Genomic DNA, 20,268 nt, shown 5'->3' with positions numbered 1-20,268 from the left:
CTCAAAAGGAGGCTTGAGCGTTCCCTGGCGATGCTTTGCAGCGTGAGCGAGGCGGCAGTAATGATCGAGGCTGACGTGCTGATTGCTTTTTCGAGCTGAGAAATGAATCCATTGTGAGCCGGGTTCATTAGGGGCCCTAATTGAATGCCAATGGTTACCCCGTTTGTTTTTATCTGTTCGTTATCGCTGGATTAAATATGCAAGTGTGTTACTATATCAAGGGATATAGTGATGGGAAGGGTTATTTGGGGATGTGTGGTCGCAGGAGAAGAGTGTGTAGGTGCAGATGAGCTACTGTTATTTTGTTCTTGTCGGTATACACCATCGACTGAATATAAAGATGGACGAAATGATGGCTACCCAAACTCGAAGCCAAAGCGTATCAATCGCCCCCTGGTGGCTGGCTATACCACAGGTTTAAAACCGTGCCTCCCTCATGTTAGCAAATGGGACATGAACCAAACTGAAACGTCAAATACATTTTTGCAAACATGAATTCTGTCGTTTTAGGTATTCCATATCATACTCAATATTTTAGTATTAGTTTTTTCAGGAGTTCATTTTCTGGTACATTTGATGCTATATAAACTGGTGAAGCATCACGATTGGCAGCTGAGACTAACTCACAATTGGTCGAATGTGTGTATTGGCAGGATGTCTATAACACTGCTCCACTCCGCGATCACTGCTACGTCGATCTCAGAGACTATTGGTTAACGTAAGACGATGAATTAGCCTCTAGGGCACCAGTCGATATGTTGGTGGCTTTTCGTGGAGTCAGTGGATATCTGGATCTTCATCTCTTCACTGTTTATAGTCCAACTAGTTTCTTTTATCACACGATAAGAACAGTTTAGCTTCATTTTGTACAAAAGGGGGGAGGGAGACGTGGTCAATTTTTTTTATACATTCTATGGTATATGTAGCTCGTTGTGAATTGGTTGGAAGTGGACTTGTGAAAGGATTTGTGAAATGATGAGATCTGAAGTGATCTACCACAGCAGATGTTTAGAGGAGGAGATGCATCAAGTCGACCTCAACTCACCAACACTTGCTGCAATTTTTGTCGCACAGCGTTTTTGATGTGTGAAACCTCTTGGATCCGGAGAATAACTGACTCAGACATTCATTCTCCTACTTGTTCACTCACTCTGTCACTGTCTGCCTCGTGGTGGTAGAGCCTCAAAGTGGTTAAATTGAACCCCAGTCCTTCACCTGGCTCTTTACTGCAGGTCGTCTGAGATGTGAAGCGTTTGTCTACGTCTGAAACCTTTTACCCTTTTTCATGAATCAGTCAATAATTATTTCGGTGAATTCGTTGCTGAAAAATAAACAAAAATTGCCTCAAGGTGATATTTTGTCTCGTTAATAGTAAGGAAGTGGTTAAATTCAATATTCAGTCTATAAAAAAGAGTAAAGCACTGCTCATATTTGAAAAGATTCATTTTGTGTTCGTCCACTATTCAGTAGTTATGTTGTCTCAGCACTACAGCCCTCTTCCAGCTAAAGCTGCAGGAGTGTGAAGTAGTTATTTTCTCTGTAGAGATTTAAAATCCGTGAATGAAACGATGAGAGGCTGATGTGACATTAGAAACAAAGCCATTACCTTCAGTGCCGTTCAAATGAAAATTCACATTAAGATATATTGACCTTGTTTCCCGTTCTGCTTTTTGTTTAGTTCTCCTTACAATCTAATCCTATTGCCAGAGAGCTACCCTTACAGCCTGCAGCACATTTTGGAAGTAGTGCCTTGATTCCAAATTTCTTTATACCAGAAAAGAAAGAGTAGCAGCTTCAAGCTTCACAGCCAAGTCGGAGAAGTGATTGCAGCTTTGTAAGCACATCAAGAAAGCAATCTGCAGCCATGTAACAGCAGAACTGTGGAAACGACAGTGAGGTAAAATATTTCTCACTTGCATAAAATCCACCCTTTAAACTCCTTCCCAAGGAGTAAACCACATAATTTAGGTGAGTTTTCGTGATTAAGGTCAAACAAACTAAACAGTGCTGGTTCTGTTAATAATCTACTAGTCTTAATTTTAATACAGGCACAGGAACACACATAATGAATAGGGTTAGGAGCAGGGTGAAAAAAACCATTATAAAAATTGACCAATCAGCAGCAGCTAGAGGAAGAATAAACAAATTCTCTGTCTCGGTCCATTTATTATCAAAATGTTGTCTCTACATTTTCATTTGAAAAGCGTCAGTGGGCAGTAATTTGTACAGCTCCTCACTTTTCTATTTACAAATCAATATACGGTAATTAAAAGCCCTGATATGTCACTTGAACACAGTTACTACACACACGTATTTGAAAGAGAGAAAATGGAAATGCTCATAAATGTGCACTGAAAATTCCCTCAGAAATTGTTGAAAAAAAATAACAATCAGTAACACAAATTAATAAGATCTGTTAAAATGTAATCTCACAAGTTATAATTACACAAGTGTTGAATATTTGGGAAAAACCTTATTCAACTATGTCACCAATTGAAGAAACCTTTTTTATTACAGAATTTGTATTTATGAAATTATTAATAGATATAACTGTGCTACTGTAGGTAAATTAGAACTTGACATTTCCCTAATAAAAATTGTATATTAGATCCACTTATACATTGATAATACAATACTTATACAAGTTCAAATCTTGGTTCGAATCCAAGTGTATGTAGAGTTTACCATGTCTGCGTGTGTTTTCAACAGGTACTCTGTTTTTCACCCACAGTTCAAAGACCCTGATTGGGGTTTAGTTAATTGGAGGCTCTGGGTGTAAATGTGAGTGTGAGTGGTTGTTTGTCTCTGTATGTTGGCGCTGTGATACATTGGCATCCTATCCAGGGTGAACCCCGCCCCTCGCCCAGTGTCGGCAGGGATTGGCTCCAGCTCCCTCGCGAGCCTCAAAGGATAAGCAGGATGTATGGATGAATAGATAGATGGAAAGAAAGAAAGAAAATACGCCAGCGTTTGTGCTCATGTGCCTGCCCACGCGCCAGCCTACTTTTGTTTATATCACCTACTTTACTGTGCAATTGTGTTGGACTGCATTTTCACGTGTGCGGCTAAAGAAGTTGTCAACGGTTCTTTCATTCTCTGAATCTGTTTTAGAAACGTGGAGGCGGAGGCTGAACAATGTTGAAGCTACAAAGGCCTCCTGGCAAGAAAACAAAGCTAAGATGGCTCATTAGCCAGGCATCGGGAATCTGTGTCCCGACCCTGACTCATGACCCAGGTCACAGGGAAGAGCTCCGAGGCTGATTTGAAAACAACGCAGAACCTTTTCCATGCAGTTCATGTTGTTCACATTTAAAATAGATGCATTTGGGGGGAATGGTTTAATTTTAGATGATTGGAAAGTGATATTATTTATCAATAATTCATCATGAGCCGACTGCAAACCCCCATGTATTTAAAAAGTACACCATGTACCAATGAAGCTCACTGACTTTTGACTATTTTCACTTCTGTTTTGAGCTAAGGTAATTTCAAATCAAATATTTTCCATGGCAGAGGTATTTTCCATAGAGCAATGCAATGTATTCTGAAAACAGATGAGGTTTGACTTATCACTATTTCTGAGCTGACTTTAATTTCACTGTCAATGGCACTTTTCTTTTGAGCTGTTGAGTTTATGTTTATGTTTTAGTTTTATGAATAGAGCAGCTTCAGGTTTCCACTGTTGATGACTTGCACACAAGTCTTTGTTGTTCAGACCAGTTTTTTTGCTGCAGGTATCGATTGTAGGTCATGTGAACAACATAGGAAATGTTGAATCTCGTACTTTTGCCCCTGGAGGTATGATTTTTCTCCACACTGTGGCAAACTGGTAATTACAATCAGAGCAAACCTCTGGAGCTGCCAACTTCCTGTCAACAGCATAGTTCTTCCAGTTTTATGAGCAGCAGCTCTACAAAAAGCTTTAATTACATCAAATGAATACATAGCACTTTGGGGATTATACCAGCATAGTATTTACTGTGATGTAATATAAGAAATATCATAGAAATACAGAAAGCATATAACTAATTCAACTCATATTCATACAGAATCATTAACAGAATCAGACAGATAGATAGATAGATAGATAGATAGATAGATAGCTAAATTCAGTATTTAGCATGAAATCATTTATCTAACTAACTATGAAACACATGTTAACCACCCAACTAAGCTACAGGGAAATAGAATGTGCTTTGTGTGGAGGCAGCCTTATAGAAACCCTTCGAGAGCTCCTTTGCTGAACGTCAGTGTTGATCCCGGATGTCCACAAATTGACGTCTGACAAAGTAAACCGAGAAAACTGATTCCAGTATTTCCAACCCTAGGGTTTGTTCAGATCGTAAGCAAATCAAATGTAGAGCCTTAGTTAGTGAGTCAGGCAGCCAGTCAGAGCTCCACAGCCTCCACTCATCAGCTCCCCCCCCCCTCATCTGCCGCACTCCCTGCGAACCCCCCTGCCTCCGAGACACTGTTAGTTACACTGCATCAAAGTTCCTTTCTGGCTCAGCCATCGTAGGACTTGTAATTTTGGTCTAGTGCCACTGTACAATTAGGCAGAATTTTAAAAGTAACAAAAGAGGCTGTTTTGTGCTCAAGGTCATGACTGAAAATACACCAACTGAGATCAGGAGTGGTATAATAAGTAGTTAGGCTGTGTAGCACGTAACAGCAGTTTCAAGTGTGATCCATGCAAATGCCAGAGCCATGAAAATAGTATGCAGAGGACTGAGTAGAGCGCTGGAGCAGTCCTGTGTCTAGTGATCAGTGTGTGTTGAAGTGTCCTTGAGCAAGACACTGAACCTCTTAACTGCATTCAGTGTGTGAATATGTGTGTATGACTGTGACAAACATTTTAAAGTGCTTTGAGTGGCCGACAGATTGGAAACGAGATGTATAGAGAAACGCAGACCATTTACCACACGAGTAAATGTTGTGGGTAAGCCTTGTGAAATTATGTAATTGACAGAATTTCAAATATGATAAAATAATTTAGCATTTCACTCATGAATGAATTTAAAGCTTTCAGTGTTTGTGGATGAGTCGCACGCCGGCATTCAGCAAATCACATCCATCATTTTGACATTGAAAAATCTCACGTCATACATAAATAAAGCAATAATAATAAACAAATCCAGCGCATAAACAATGTTTGCAGCTCATTTGCTGCTTTGTTCCACTCTGCTCCTTTAAGAGCTGATGAATATACATGAGCACAACTGGTGAGATGAAACCCAAAATTAATTGGTCAGATTTAGAGCCACCAGCTGTGGAGCAAGTCGCTGTGAATGATGTTGTTTACCTTTAGTTTGTTCTCCACAACACCTGTGCAAATATTTTAAATATGTTGTGTTCTCTCTCTCCCTCCCTCTTTCTCCCTCTGTCTCTCTCTCTCTTGTTGTTTTCAGCCCGACATTGTGGCCAGACCAAGGTAAGCCTGCCCGTGTGATTGACTTTCATTTTACTCGCTCCAGCCGCACAGTTTAGCAGCGAACAAGGACCCTGCAGAGGCTCCTTGCTCAGGTCCTTGTGCCATCACCCATCTTGAGACTGACAAGTATTCATCTTGCAAAATAACACACTCTTCAAGTCTTTTTATCCCCCTTTTATACTTTCACCTTTTACCCTCAGACATTTTTACAAACTCAGATACAGACACTGGGTCATCTACGCACAGCAGCCACTCCCAGGTCTCCAAACCATTCAGGTCACATGCGAGTCACGTCGGCACCCCGGCGAGGCAATTAGCTGCTCTCATCTGTGTGTGTGTGCCCACTGGAATCAGAGGAGGTGACAATCTGCCCGGTCCAAACAGGGGGCTGTGGTAACAGGGCGTGTGCTGTGCTTACTGTATACGCATGCATGTTAAGACAAGCTGTAGCGTCATTAGTGAGGGTCACGTCGCACCCCCTGACACAGCAGAGCATTTACATCTCTGCTTTCCTCAACCCCGCCGGCGTGTGTGAGAGAGCGGCAGAACGCAGACTGGACAGATGCAGCCATGTTAGTTTCAGCTGCTGTAACAGTCTGTTTGTGTCTGTTTTTTTTTTTCGTGCTTAGACTACATCTCTCACCTTTATCTCTGTCTGTGTCAGACAGTCTGCAATGGATAGTTCTCTTCCCATTCTCACACGTTATTGATCTGTTGACACCAAACACCCTTACGCCTCCTTCAACTACAGCAGGAGCGCACCTAGCACCACCTGCTGTCTCTGCTTCTCCCCTTAGCTGTCTCTCTGGGCTTTCATCTCAACGGCACAAACAACACAAACAACACACACACACACACACACTCCTCAGACCCAGCAAATACCCGCACATCTGTCCTCGGAGGGAAAGATTCTTATTTTCCGTGAGACTTTATTTTAAATTCAGGCTCTATAGAAAAATGTTTCCATGTTCTGCAAAATACATCTTCAATGGACAACGTGTTTGTTTTCCTGAATTTTCAATTTCACTTTGTACTATTTATATTTCTGCTCTGCCTGCGTGTGAGAAATATATCCTTATCTCCTCCCTGGAGTGCCTTACTTTTATTAAGCAAAGAAACAAATGACCAGGACTCGCACACAAGATGTTGTTTATTATTGATTGGTCAACCCGCCTAATGATTTTTAAGCTCTGGAACAGATGGCAGTAAGCTTACACCCAATGGTGAGATGGAGCTAATAGTTTGTCCTTGGCTAAGGTTACTCTCTCTCTCTCTCTCTCTCTCTTTCTCTCTCTTTCTCTTTCTCTCTCCCAACCCCCCTCTCTCTTTCCCTCTATCTCTCTCTCACTCCCAAAGTCCCTCATCCTGCCATAAAACGCAGTGGGTGCAGAATCAGTGGGAAATGACACACATTTTGAAGAAAGATACAAGGACAAGTAAAGGTCGAGACAAGTAGGAAAAAATGTTACTCTAACATGAAGCACAACATACCTTTGTTGTTGTTGTTTATTGCATTAGCTTAGCGCTGGAGATTAAGGTGAAGCAGACAAAGGGATGAACAGGACAAAAGAAGGGAAATTAAGTGAAATTGGAGGAGGAAGAAAGATAGTGGAAGGAGAAGGGATTCTTTGCCGGATCAAGCGAAGAAGAGTGGGTGTTTAGGGGTCACATGCAATGGGTTCCAGACAGCAAATTGATTAAGGAGCAGAAACACTAATCTGCTGTCTGAGACCCATATCGCTGCCATAGACGGAGCGTCCCCACAGGACCAGTATCCTGCACCCGTCTGCCTCTTTCCCGGACTTCCTCATCAATACAATTCCCTGCTAATTCTCAAGCCTCTCAACAGATAGTTACTCCAAGCCTGACGAGATTTGTTCTCCTTTGAATATGAATCTTATTTGACTCCCCATAGACAAACACTCGCACCCTCCTGCCTCCAATGTGATGCTTTGTAATTTTCATCTGTATTCCTCCCCCTCAATTGCCAAAACAACCTCCGTCCCTAACTTACACCTTTTATGTTTGTGTGTTTGTGCTTGTGTGTGTGTTTGTTTGTGCTTACAGTACATCTCCATGTTTGTATCTTCATTATTATGTTTTTGTCTGTGTTTGTTTGTTTTTCTGTTAGTTAGCAGGATTTGAAAAAACTATGGATTACCACGAAACTTGCGGTTTGGGTCAGGAGAGGATCTATTAAATGTTCACTCTCTTTGACATTGTGAGATGGGGCTTTACTCAGAGAATAATTCATGGAGCTTGATGAAGAAAAACTGGCATTTTCAGGGGACTGATGAAAGTGTGAATATTGTAGTAGATAAATCCAGATCTGGTGAATTTAAATGCGGTTTCTTAAGGGGACTGTTGGGCCTGGGCAGAGGCAAGTGTATGTGTATATATATGTATTCCTCATTAGCTTATGCATCTTTATTATTCCTTGGTGCATGTGTATACATCCATATAATATTTTTGTTAATCGTTTAGCTAAGGTAGCATCTCATTGTTTATTATTTTAGGTTTCAAAGGTTGAAAGAAATAATAAAAACAACAGTTTAATTAATTATTTTCTGGAAGCTCGACACACAATTACTTCGCTTTCACATTTTGCCGTCTTTGGTGATCTCAGGGCCAAGGTGCATAAATAGTAACCATGGCAACTGATAATAACAGAGGAGCATCTCTGACTGTTTGAGCACATAAACACAAACAAAAGAGGGATGAGGAGAGAGTGATTACGGCTGCAGTCATGTTTTAATTCCAGAAACCCACTTTTATGCTCTCTCTGGAGATATGATGCATGAGAGGGAAATGGTTGCAAAGACAGTGAGAGTCAGTCAGAGGAAAAGAGTCACACTGAGGAATTCCATCCACTAGACTTAACTTTCCTCCTGTGTTGGGACCTTGGAGGATTCATTCTCAGTTGACAAGTATTAATGTTTTAATTATGACAAGTAATTATGTTTTATTAAATTGTTAAATTTTTTCTCTTGAATAATTATTTATATTAGCCTCTATAGGCGTCATTCATTTCTGTGGAATCCACAACAGCAAGCCCGCTGGACATAAGGGTTGATGGATGTTTTAGTTTCTATTTGTTTATTCTGTCATGGTAATAATTGATTGCCTTTGTTTATGGAATGTATGCCCCCTTAAAGTCTGAGGACAAGATGCAGCTCTCAAGCCGACAATGTGTCATATTCAGCTCGCGGTCAATATGTTAATTTTCTCATAAACTTTTTTAGGACGAGAATGATGCTGTGAAAACACGACCCGGCCGCCTCCTCCTGACCTTTTTACTACCCTAATCTAAAAGAGGAGTTTTTTGTAGTTTTATAATTTTCATACCAGACTTTTCCAAGCTGTTGCAGACTTCATCACTTCCAAGAAACAACATGCAGATTTATGACTTGAGATTGACAAAGAGATGGAAAGATTATCTCGCAGTATGGAAAGAAATTTACATGAGAATCATGACAAACCTTTAAGATGCCCTCAGAAGAATTACACATGTATAGAGCCCATTATGTGGTATTTTCAGGGTGTATTAGCATTATTTTTTACCTCAGTGTGTGCACTTTATTTTGCAAGTTAGCCAAAATTTCTTCCAAACGTAAATTAGCCTGTAAACTTTGTTCAGTTCAATAACTTATCTGCTTCGTCATTTCTTCTATCAAGAACAAATTCAATCCCATTACATTTGAATGAAAACAGTTTTTTCATTAAAGAGTATGAATCACCATACCTACTCATGGTCTTACAATCTCATTCACATAGCCTTGCATTCAGGCATCATTTATAAATGACCTTGATGGTCTCTCCTTTTTTGGTAGAATAATTGTTATTTAAAATCAGTATCTGATCCCTTGATGGAAATTTGTATTCCTATTTCACAACTGTTAAACACACAGAAATACAACAGAAGCTGTTTTGAGACATGAACTCTAGAAAATGTTCAGAAAATTTATAGCGGACATTTTTCCTTTCATTTATGAAGAATGCTGCAGGACATTGTCCAAGTCAGATGCATTCACAACAACAGGCAAATGTTTGGAACATTCAGGCGAGGGGAGACAAGTAGGAAGAGCAGCAGGAGGCGAGAAAAACACGTTTTTGTTCACAGCACAACACCATCGTCGGCTCTTTTCACCGAAAGCTCTCGATTCTCGACTTCCAGAGTTGACATTTTTCTCAGATGACGTTTATGTGGATTTATTTTCTTTTTTTTCATTCTGAGATATTTGTTCTTTTCTAATATTTTATCAGCTTCCAGGAGAAGTTCTTGAACCAACTGACTCGGTTATTTGAGTTCTCACCAACAGCCCCTCCGGAGAAGTGTCAGGAAAAGTTTGGGATTCATGACAGCTAGTGTTCAGGTGTGTTGATCTGTCTAAACCAATCTATTTTGAACTCTGTGAGAGCTTTATGCACCCCCTGCCCTCTGTCTTTCATTTTGCATTTAGTCAACTCCATACTTGTAAACTCCTTCCATTGGACGCTCACTGGCAGAACGGAGCAATGGGGCAATTCACTCACCATGTCTCACTGAGTGAAGGCTGTAGAGCACCCTCAATCATGGTGTACACTCCCGTGAACACACAGAGCAAGGAAAAAGGGGGGGGGGGGAGCCGGCAGTAAAGCCAAATGGGTGCTTTGGGGACAGGGCTTATCTGTCTGTCTGAGCCGCTCGCCCTTCACTGGGTCAAATAGATGAGTTGAGCGAAGCAGCGAGGTGTCAGGGGAGCGTGGTCAGGCGACACCAGACAGAGCCAAGAGACGGGGACCTGGAAAGAGGGAGTCACATTTCCTCTAATTAAAAATGTATATCGCCTGCTACAAAAGGAGCCACGACAGAGCCTCTTGCCTGTCTGTCTGTGTGTGTGTACATGCCCCCATTTAATAATTCAAAGTGTTTTACTGTGTGTAAGGCCCAGCTGCTTGTTCTGTACTGTACTAAAAGCTCTTCATTAATACACCACCAGCTTCCTCTGTCCGTCTTAACGTCAAATTCACATTTGATTAAGTTTATTGGCCTGACAGATCACAGACCTGTTCTGCCAACGCAGTACAGAAGATGCTTGTCAGATGGTTATAAATATACATTAATATGCAAGTACTGGCCATGAGAGCAAGTACAATCTTACAAAAATTATCTGTCAGTCTAGCTTTCTTCAAATTACTTCGACAACCACTCATCCGATTTACTTCAAACTTGGTGGGCCTGTTGTGAGGACCCGAAGAAATGCAGTGTCGTCTGTAAAGTTTTTTGGATGAACAGTTCTCAGAAATTAACGGGACTACTCAAATGAAATGTTCTCCTCTTTCTTTCTTTCTCTCTTCTCTCGCTTCCTCTGTCTCCTCGTCTTCTCTGTCTCTCGGCCGTCACTATTCCACAGGACTGGATCTGAGGTCCCACATCAATGCAAAGCACACACAAATCAAACTGACAAATAGAGAGACATGCATTTAGATGATAAGAGACTATAAGCCTACATAATTCATGCCACATGCACAACATTTCTCCCGTTTTTTTCAGATGTCATTCATTGGTATGTGTGTTGTGTCGTTGCGTTGTGCCTGTGTGTGGGCCTGCATGTTTTATGGATACTGTCAGCTATAGCATGACTAACATCAAACAGTTTGTGGAAGAGTAGCGACAGAAGTGTGTGTGCAGAGGTGTTAAAGGGGGGAAATATGAAAGGATAAGACTGTGTACGCTTGAGCTGAGTTTGTCTTTTGTGTTGACGAATGGCAGTTATTTGTTTCCCCAGAAACTTTTCCTGAATAAAATGGGGTAATTTACCTCCAAAAAAGGTCAATGATTTAGAGTCTAGCTTGGTTAAGAACCACCCATATATTTAACTTTTGCACCAGGGAGCCTTTGTTTCCAATATGGTGGGTCATACAGCGAGCTGGGAATTAGAAGCTGTATAATTACCTGCACATAAAGGAAAATATGTCTATTTGTTTGTTTTTGGTTAATTTGGTCGTTGGTTGGTTGGTTGTTTGGTTGTTTGTATTTTCAGCAAGATTACTCAAAAACAACTGTCTGGATTTCCATGAAACTTGGTGGAAGCAGACATCTGTTCAAATCAGTTGTGCGAGGATAATGATTAATGGATCTTGATTGAGAAATATTAGGCACATTTAAGAGACTGATGAGTTTTGAATGATAGTTGTGGCTTGAGAGAATATAAGGGGATTGTTTGGTCTTAGCAGAGGTATTCACTCTACTTTTTGTTTGAATATCCTATTAAAGCGATGAATGAATCGGGACTGTGTCGCCTGACAAAATGTTAAGAAGTAGTACCAAACAGGTAGCAATTTATTTGCGAAATAGAAATGTAGGCATGTGAAGAGGAGTTCAAACAGAAACTACATCTTTTGATATTGGATTTGACTGCAGTACGTTTTGCCAGCTTATAAGTTTAATGTGTTTGAGGTTTTGAATTTTAGCCGAGTTGAATTGGTTATGCTTCAGGAATTTTTAGGGGTTACTTTCCTACAGCACATGCCTGTGCAGGCCAGGTACAGACTGTATAGAGCTTTGAACAGAGCCTTAAGAGTGCTTCCAGTATTGATCTGCTGTGTAGAGGGATTCGAGGGCTGTGCCAAGTGCTGTGTGTGTTGTCTGTGATCCCAGGATGCAGGGAGCCGGCGTTAAGTGCCTTTGATGCATTCATGGCTATAGTGCGGCGGCAGAATCAGGTTAGGACTATGTTTGTGTTGCTGCTCAGAGCCCATAGTGCCCATGCATAATGGATTGTTAATTCATGTGTGTAAAATACAGCTCTCTCCCATATACTGTACCTTCCCTTGGCTTCATGCTGCTGTGCTAAGGTGTATTTGTACACACGCACATTTAATTCATTGTGTTCGTTTGTGTGTGTTTTCATGTATTTGTGCTGAAGGTTTATTTGTTTTGTCATATCAGCATGGGGACGTTATACCCCGAGAAACGACTCGATTGTCGAGTTTGCTCCGCTGACATTGGAAAAGAGAGATTTAACAAGGAGCACCACAGGAGTCTTTAAATATTCATATTTGTTGAACTCTGCCTCGAAGTATAAAGAAAGACTAGACCTTACAGTAATGGGTTGAGAACCTTTGCAATTCATATTCTACATATCAGGCTGCTGCTCTTATCCAGAGGGACTAAGTGCAAGATCAAAATCAATGACTTTTTTTGTGTTATCGTCATTTTAAGCTTCCTAATTATAAAGACATGCCGGGAACAAAATGGAATTGAGTAGTGGATTCTTTATGTATTTTGAAAATGTAACCAGGCTGGCTGGCACAATGTATCTAGGCTGTAGAGATGTTATCCCCCTCCAATATGGACGATGTAGGTTAACTGCTGAAGAGAAAAGAGGAAAAAAAAAAGGAAGGTTGAAAGTGTGGAAACTACAGGAAGCTCTCTGGGCAAATTGGTAATACAGATGGAAAAAGCGTGAAAACATGAAAGACAGCGTGGCAAATAATATTTCAGAAAGCTCCAGAGCACTAGACAGCAACAATAGGTTAGTCTCTGATGGGAAACTTCACTAAGCTTCCTGGAATGAGCATTTTGTCTCTTCCAGTGGTCTGTATTCTTACAGTGCCTTGCATAAGTATTCACCCCCCTTGGACTTTTTCCCATTATGTACTGTTACTAACTGGAATTCAAATAGACTTAAATAAACTTTTTCACGTTTGATCAACAAAACATGCATAGTACTTTGGAGGTGCAAAATAAATTTTATTGTGACACAAACAATAATGAGAACAAAAAAGTTGACATCTGTTAGGTGCATAAGTATTCACCCCCCTGTGTCAATACTTGGTAGAACCCCCTTTCGCTGCAATTACAGCTGCAAGTCTTTTGGGGTATGTCTCTACCAGCTTTGCACATCTAGAGATGGAAAGGTTTGTCCATTCTTCTTGGCAAAAAAGATGAAGCTCAGTCAGATTGGATGGAGACCGTCTGTGAACCGCAATCTTCAAGTCTTGCCATAGATTCTCTATTGGATTGAGGTCTGGGCTTTGACTGGGCTATTTTAAGACATTAACATTCTTTAATCCAAACCATTCCTTTGTAGCTCTAGCTGTATGTTTAGGGTCATTGTCCTGCTGGAAGATGAACCTCCGCCCCAGTCTCAAGTCTTTTGCAGACTGCATCAGATTTTCTTCAAGGATTTCCCTGTATTTGGCTCCATCCATCTTTCCCTCTATTCTGACCAGTTTCCCTGTACCTGCTGAAGAGAAGCATCCCCACAGCATGATGCTACCACAAACATGTTTCACTGTTGGGATGGTGTGCTCAGGGTGATGGGCAGTGTTGGGTTTTCGCCACACATAGCGTTTTGCATTGAGGCCAAAAAGTTCAATTTTGGTCTCATCTGACCAGAGCACCTTCTTCCACATGTTTGCTGTGTCTCCCACATGGCTTCTGGCAAACTCCAAACGGGATTTTTTATGGATCCCTTTCAACAATGGCTTTTTTCTTGCCACTCTTCCATAAAGGCCAGATTTGTGGAGTAGACGACTAATAGTTGTCCTGTGGACAGATTCTCCCACCTCAGCTGTGGATCTCTGCAACTCCTCCAGAGTAACCATGGGCCTCCTGGTTGCTTCTCTGATTAATTTTCTCCTTGTCCGACTCTTCAGTTTGGGTGGACGGCCTCCTCTTGGTAGGTTTGCGGTTGTGCCATGTTCTTTCCATTTTCTTATGATGGATTTTATGGTGCTCAGAGAGATGTTCAAAGCTCTGGATATTTTTTTATAACCTAACCCTGCTTCATATTTCTCCACAACTTTATCCCTGACCTGTTTGGTGAGCTCCTTGGTCTTCATGATGCTGTTTGTTCAGTAATGATCTCCAACAAACTCTGAGTCCGTCACAGAACAGGTGTATTTATACTGAGATTAAATTGCAGACAGGTGAACCCTATTTACTAATTATGTGACTTGCAAATGTGACTTGTGAATGCAATTGGTCGCACCAGATCTTTGTTAGGGGTTTCACAGTAAAGGGTGTGAATACATATGCACTCAACACTTTTCAGATTTTTATTTGTAAATAATTGTGAAATCCATGTAATATTTCCCCCCACTTCCAAATGATGCACTATTTTGTGTTGGTCCATTACATAAACTCACGATGAAATAAATTTTAATCTGTGGTTATACCATGACAAAATGTAGAAAAGTCCAAAGGGGGTGAATACTTATGCAAGGCACTGTATATCTGCTTCCTCCCTGATATTCCCTCCATGATAACCTTATGCTATCTAACATGTAGCTCAGTGTTCAACATCATCCTGAGTCACTGAGACGGAGAAACAATCCTCATCTTTCGTTCCTTCACTGTCTGCGGCAGTAAATTAAATAAACGGTGTTGACGTGTCATTATCTACTTCATTATCTATGAATACTGAACAGCTAGTTCCGCATTCCTTTTTTCCCCGAACGTATCTTTTAATTTTTATTTTCTTCTCTGCACCTGCTCATTAAATTACCCACACATATTTCTCCAGCTGTCCAATCTCATAATCACATTGTCAAAAAACCCTCTGTGGTTTGTGTGTTCTGTTCGGAGAAATACTGCAAGGAATTGGGGGGGGGGGGGGGAGATGAATCCAAATGTGTTGATTACAGTTCACTTCCTCCCCTCTGAGCCCAGATACTTAAAGTGGGAGTGTGTGTAGTGTCGTGCTGGTGTGTATTTCTGCAGCTATGCAATCATTTGCAAAGATCTGAGATCACAAAAAGTCAGAGGAAAGTTTAGGAGAGAAACAAAGCTATCATTCTGATGCTTTTCATGTCCACCATTTTAATTCAGCCTGTTAGCATGTCCACATTGGCTAATTACTAGCTAATTCCAGTTGAGACTGATGGGTAGGACATTTTATTTTCAACCTTTTTTCAACAATTCTTCACCAAAGATTTTTATGTCTCTGAGCAAAACCTAGCGATCCAATTAACTGTCGTCAAAACTCAAAAATGCTATTGTTTGGTAGCGCCTGCTGACAATAAGTCCAGGCATCACAAAAATGACTCAACAAAACTCACAAATACGCATAGCTTTAACTTTCTGTAACGAGCATTGCCTGCAGCAATCACAGGTTCCTGCTCGGGACACACAAAAGAGACGGCTTTCATCCAAAAGAGACATGCTAGCTGTCCATGCTATAATAAACTCAAGAAGCAAGTTCGCCGACCGACTCTTCCTGGCTCAACTTGACGTTTGATGTCAGACGGGACCTGTATTTGAATTAGCGTGGTTTGATTTGTGCTTGAATATTTGCTTACATCTTCTATTGTACACAACACAAGCAAAGCAAAGGAACAACAATGCAGTTTGCCAACGAACATGCCACCTCACTTAAAGTGAATGAGAAGCATAGAAGCTGCCTTTTAGTTTATCCTTTGGAGATCATGAATGTCTGTGCACAATAATTTCTCCAATAGCGGGTGTGATACCAGCTTTTGTGGACTAAAGTGAAGGTAGCAACAGATTAGCATTGCTATCCTTAGAACTACGCCTCTGGTACGTCTAAATTTAGTGTAAAAAAAGTGTTGTTAACTGAACTCAACACCTCAGGAAATTAGCGCCTGTCAATCAGCCAGTTGCTTGGTCTGATGTTCACTATATAGTTCACTATATTGCAAGTTTGCCATTTGTAGCGCTTGCCCAATGTTTTGGGATATTTTTATCCCCCATATAGTGCACTCATCGTTTCCCACAATGCATCATGAAAAGTAGTATACGACAAGTTTATTTCTACATTTAAAGATTATCATTTAACATGTTTTTTTAACCTTAAAGTATAAATACGAAGTTTAAAACAAACATTTAAATGTTAATGTGGGATTTTCCATCGGCCAGCATTGTTGTGGTACTGCAACAAATCTTTTGCCAATGAGCTCAATAATATGGTGAAGTAGGGATTAGTGAACCAGTGGGTGATTTCGGACTTAGCCACTCAGCTTACATGTATCTTGTCCTGGTATGATATCATTTACAGGAAAATAGGTTCTCTGGAAAATCGGCACATATTCTCTCTCACATGTTATTTTTCTCTGTCTCTCTCGCTCGCTCTGTCGCTTTCTCTCTCTCTCTCTCTCTCTCTCTCTCTCTAACACACACACACACACACACACACACACACACACACACACACACACACACACACACACACACTCACACTCACACAGTCACAGTCACACACACATCCACATCCACACATCTCCTCTCCCTGTGATATATCCACAAGGCAGATTGTCAAATTGGATCTGTACAGATTCGCCCCTGCACCCATATCACGCAAGCAATGCCGCAGCACACACAAGTAAAATGCTGAAAAAATGTCACACAGTGTGTAAACATTCATTATTCATTCTAAACCCACTGATAAACATAACAGACAGTCCCACACACACAAACTAACATGCAATTGCACGGTTCGGATAATTAAGATAAACAAACAAGCAGCCGTCTCTACTATGTCCAACATACACATACACACACACACACACACACGCATCACGGTGTGTCACCCTTGGATGGAATCACAGGTCTGATTTTGGCTCAGTGGAGATGTAGGAGGATGATAGTGGCAGGCTGAACCAAGGGGCAATGAATCAGTCTTATCAAACCTGTGGCAGTAGGTATGACCTGTCAACCCAGGAACAGCGCTAGCACGAACACAGCTTTCAGAACATCTCCCTTCCACAGCTGGATATAGCAACAGCGTCACAGCATGTGTATGACGACTCAGTTGGGCAGTTGTCAGGACACTCCCTCTTCCCCCCCGTTCGCAGTCCATCCCCCTGCTCTGTTATTCTAAAAGTGAGGGAAGGGGAGGTGAGCCCGAATGTTGGCATGTTTAATTCAGATGCTCCACGACAAGCCCTGTCACCGTGTAGATTTATAGTATCGGCTAGAGAGGAATGAGGAGATGGTCGGGATTTAACTACCCCAGGATTTTAATGGGAGACTTAGCATGCACTTTGCAAAATCACCTTAATCCAGCGTCGGTGTGTGAAGGGAGGGATGGGATGGAAAATTAATTGCTTTTTCTCAGTTTGTGTCTGAGTCCTGCCTTTGAACCAGAGATTTCCCAGCTAAACTGTTAAATATCTCTATCTTTTTATGATCTTTGTGAATTTTGTTCACATACAGAGACACATTTGCATGTTTTAATTAGACATAATGTATTCACTTGTGGTTACAGATAAAATCCATTTCCAAAGGATAGACATGCCTCTCGATTTTTCGGGCAAAAAAAAAACCCAACAATGAAATGGCTTCTACTTTCCTCATGATGAAATGTCTGATAGAGGCTTGGCAGGCTTTTATGTCTGCTGCTTTACAGGATGCATTAGTACACATAAAACTTTAGAAGTCATAAGCACCGGAGAGCTGTCAAGCCCCATGACTGTGTTTCACTGTGTTGCAATGTTACTTCTTACCATGCTGCCTCTGCAAGAACATAACAAATTTCACTTCAGACTAATACAGCCTAAAGTAGTTTCAGTTTGTCCAGCGCTGTCTGCGGAGTCTTATACTTTGCATTTAAGTGCACAATTTGCATTTGTACTTTCCCCTTGGTATAGAAATCATAAATGTTCATCTATTTTGCTGCAACAGGAAGATCTTTATTGCACCCTGAGGAAAGTCTTTCTTCCCACAGTGAGTTGAACTTTTTGCATAGGAAGAAGAAGAAGAAGAAGAAGAAGCAGCGAGCGATAGATGAGGCATATGAGATTTTTATCAGCCGAGATGAGAGTTGTGACAGTCTGGAGCCATGGTTCTCTGTGCTGCCTGTCCGGGCGTCCTTCACACTGAAGGCTTGGATGACGGGGCTTGGATTCAAAGGAGGGGGAGTTTTCATGTGACAGAAGGCTTTGCCTAATGGCCGGTCTGTTCTCCAACTCTGTCTCAGCAATACACTCTTTCCTCTCTCTTTTTCCTCTGTTCCACCTTCTCCCAACGGCCATATGTGGATCTGACATCCCTCCATCTCTGATGAGGAGAGTACAGACAGAGGGGGAGTCAATATCACTGTGCCAAGTGTGCTGTAAAAAGGCTTTTAATTTTAAAATGTCTCCAGAGCCATTCAGATCCTGAGACAGCCCGTCGGGGCACCTGGGCGGTGCACTTATTCAACATGGCGCCGGCGTTCTGCTGTTAGAGAAGGGAGTTGTTTGAAAGAGGCAACAGGGGGCAGCTCTGCCAGCCTGCCAAGTATGTGGGTTCTGCTGCGACCAGTCAGTCTTCATAATGGCTGTCTGGCCATGGGGCAGAGCCAGCTCACTGGTCACATGACAGACTGTGCAGCGAGGAAGGACTCCCTTCAGCAACCCTGAATCGATGGTGTCTGTGGAGACGACAAAAGGGCAGAGAAGGACAGACAGGAGACGTGGGCGAGCGAAGGGAGAGGGGGAAAGAAACAGTAAGCAAAGAGCAGGTTGAAGAAAGAAGATGCAGGAAAAGGGATAAGAAAAGTAGAATTTAAGAAGAATCTTAAATAAAAGGGAGACTGAGGGTCGGCGTGGCTGCTCACTATTCTTTACCTGTTTGCTGATGCTTTGTGCTTTGTGAAGGACAGATAAAGCTTTATCTCTCCAATGTGTCCTTCCTCACTCTGACCTTTAGATTAAAACTTCAAAGGAGTTTTATTTACGACAGAAATTTCAATTTAAACCAAAGACAGAGTTGGCCTCTTTAAAAGAAAAAAGTCTTTCCAAATCAGATATCCTCAGACCTGGCACCTGTGCAATGCAGCAAACTCAACCTGGCTGGAGATATACGAGTTCACTCTGCCTATTATTAGTGGCCTTAGATAACTACTCTGACAGAGCTAGTTATGGGCTTCGATCAGATAACATCTCTACAGAGGAGAGGAGTACTGTCTGTAAAGTTAATCCCTCAGTAGAAGATTCAATCAGTAGAGTTATTTTGTAAACATGGTTTAAAAAACAAACTTTTTTAAACGAATTTGACATGACATGATAAAATTCCTAAATAAAAGTAACACTCATTACTATCAATGCTATCATGATAAACCATTGAAGTGTTGAAAGGACACTTTGGCATTGTAGACTGTAGTTGCCTGCTAAAAAGCCGCTTGTTTGATGTCCGGGCATCAAACCAGCGAACTTCTGGTTCGGCCCGCTCTCCTTCCTGAATCACAGCTTTATCACTCAGTTTTTAGCTGAGCCGTAAACTAATTCTATTATCATAGCCAGGAGCAGAGATGTTGTCTTTCTCTGTTAATAGTTCCCTTTATTGTTGAGGTCGATTTCAGTTATTGAAACATCGGTATGGCTTTTAGCATATTTGTGGAACCCCGCTGACTCTTACACATTATATTCAGAGCTATTAACAGATGGCCTGTTACCTCTGCTGTGCTCTGTAAACTGATCTCAGGTTGTTAGATTTTGAGCAGCACCACTCCGGGGTTATAGGTTTCTTCCACAGTGAGACACCGTTGAACACAGCAGCATTTACAGGGAGCCGTTTATCCTCTTTCATAAACATCCCCCGGGTTCCTTTATGGATCTGAGTTTTATTCTATTTGTGAGTGTGTCAAATAAATAGCAGCAGACAAGAAGACTCCTGAAGATCAAACCTCTTGTTACTACATCCAACACGTCTATACCCCCTCACCTCTCTTTGTTATACAGTGGGGAACCATTAAGGCAATCTCATTATCTCCTCCTTGCTTTTCTATACGGAATCTTCTTAGCGTCATTCCTTGCCTTTTAATTTGTGACCAAGAGGAGTAGCTGTGGAAAATTGGAAAACACAGTGTGTCCTGTGCCTGCAGGGCAAAGCAAGCATGATGGTGGTCCAC

General features: G+C 41.4%; 1 protein-coding gene across 3 annotated transcripts in view; it reads left to right on the top strand.

The window, feature by feature from the left end:
* Positions 1-20,268, top strand: part of trim44 (tripartite motif containing 44) — a 56,884-nt gene that overhangs the window by 13,200 nt on the left and 23,416 nt on the right. For all 3 annotated transcript variants that reach the window (XM_053426077.1, XM_053426076.1, XM_053426078.1), the window contains exon 5: positions 5,409-5,431. In XM_053426077.1, coding sequence (XP_053282052.1) covers positions 5,409-5,431 — 23 coding nt within the window. The remainder of the gene's footprint in view (positions 1-5,408; positions 5,432-20,268) is intronic.

Source organism: Pleuronectes platessa, chromosome 7, assembly GCF_947347685.1.
Source record: "Pleuronectes platessa chromosome 7, fPlePla1.1, whole genome shotgun sequence".
NCBI classification, from domain to species: Eukaryota; Metazoa; Chordata; class Actinopteri; order Pleuronectiformes; family Pleuronectidae; genus Pleuronectes; species Pleuronectes platessa.
The sequence above is the reverse complement of the archived record's forward strand: the minus strand, read 5'-3'. Positions and strand labels throughout refer to the sequence as shown.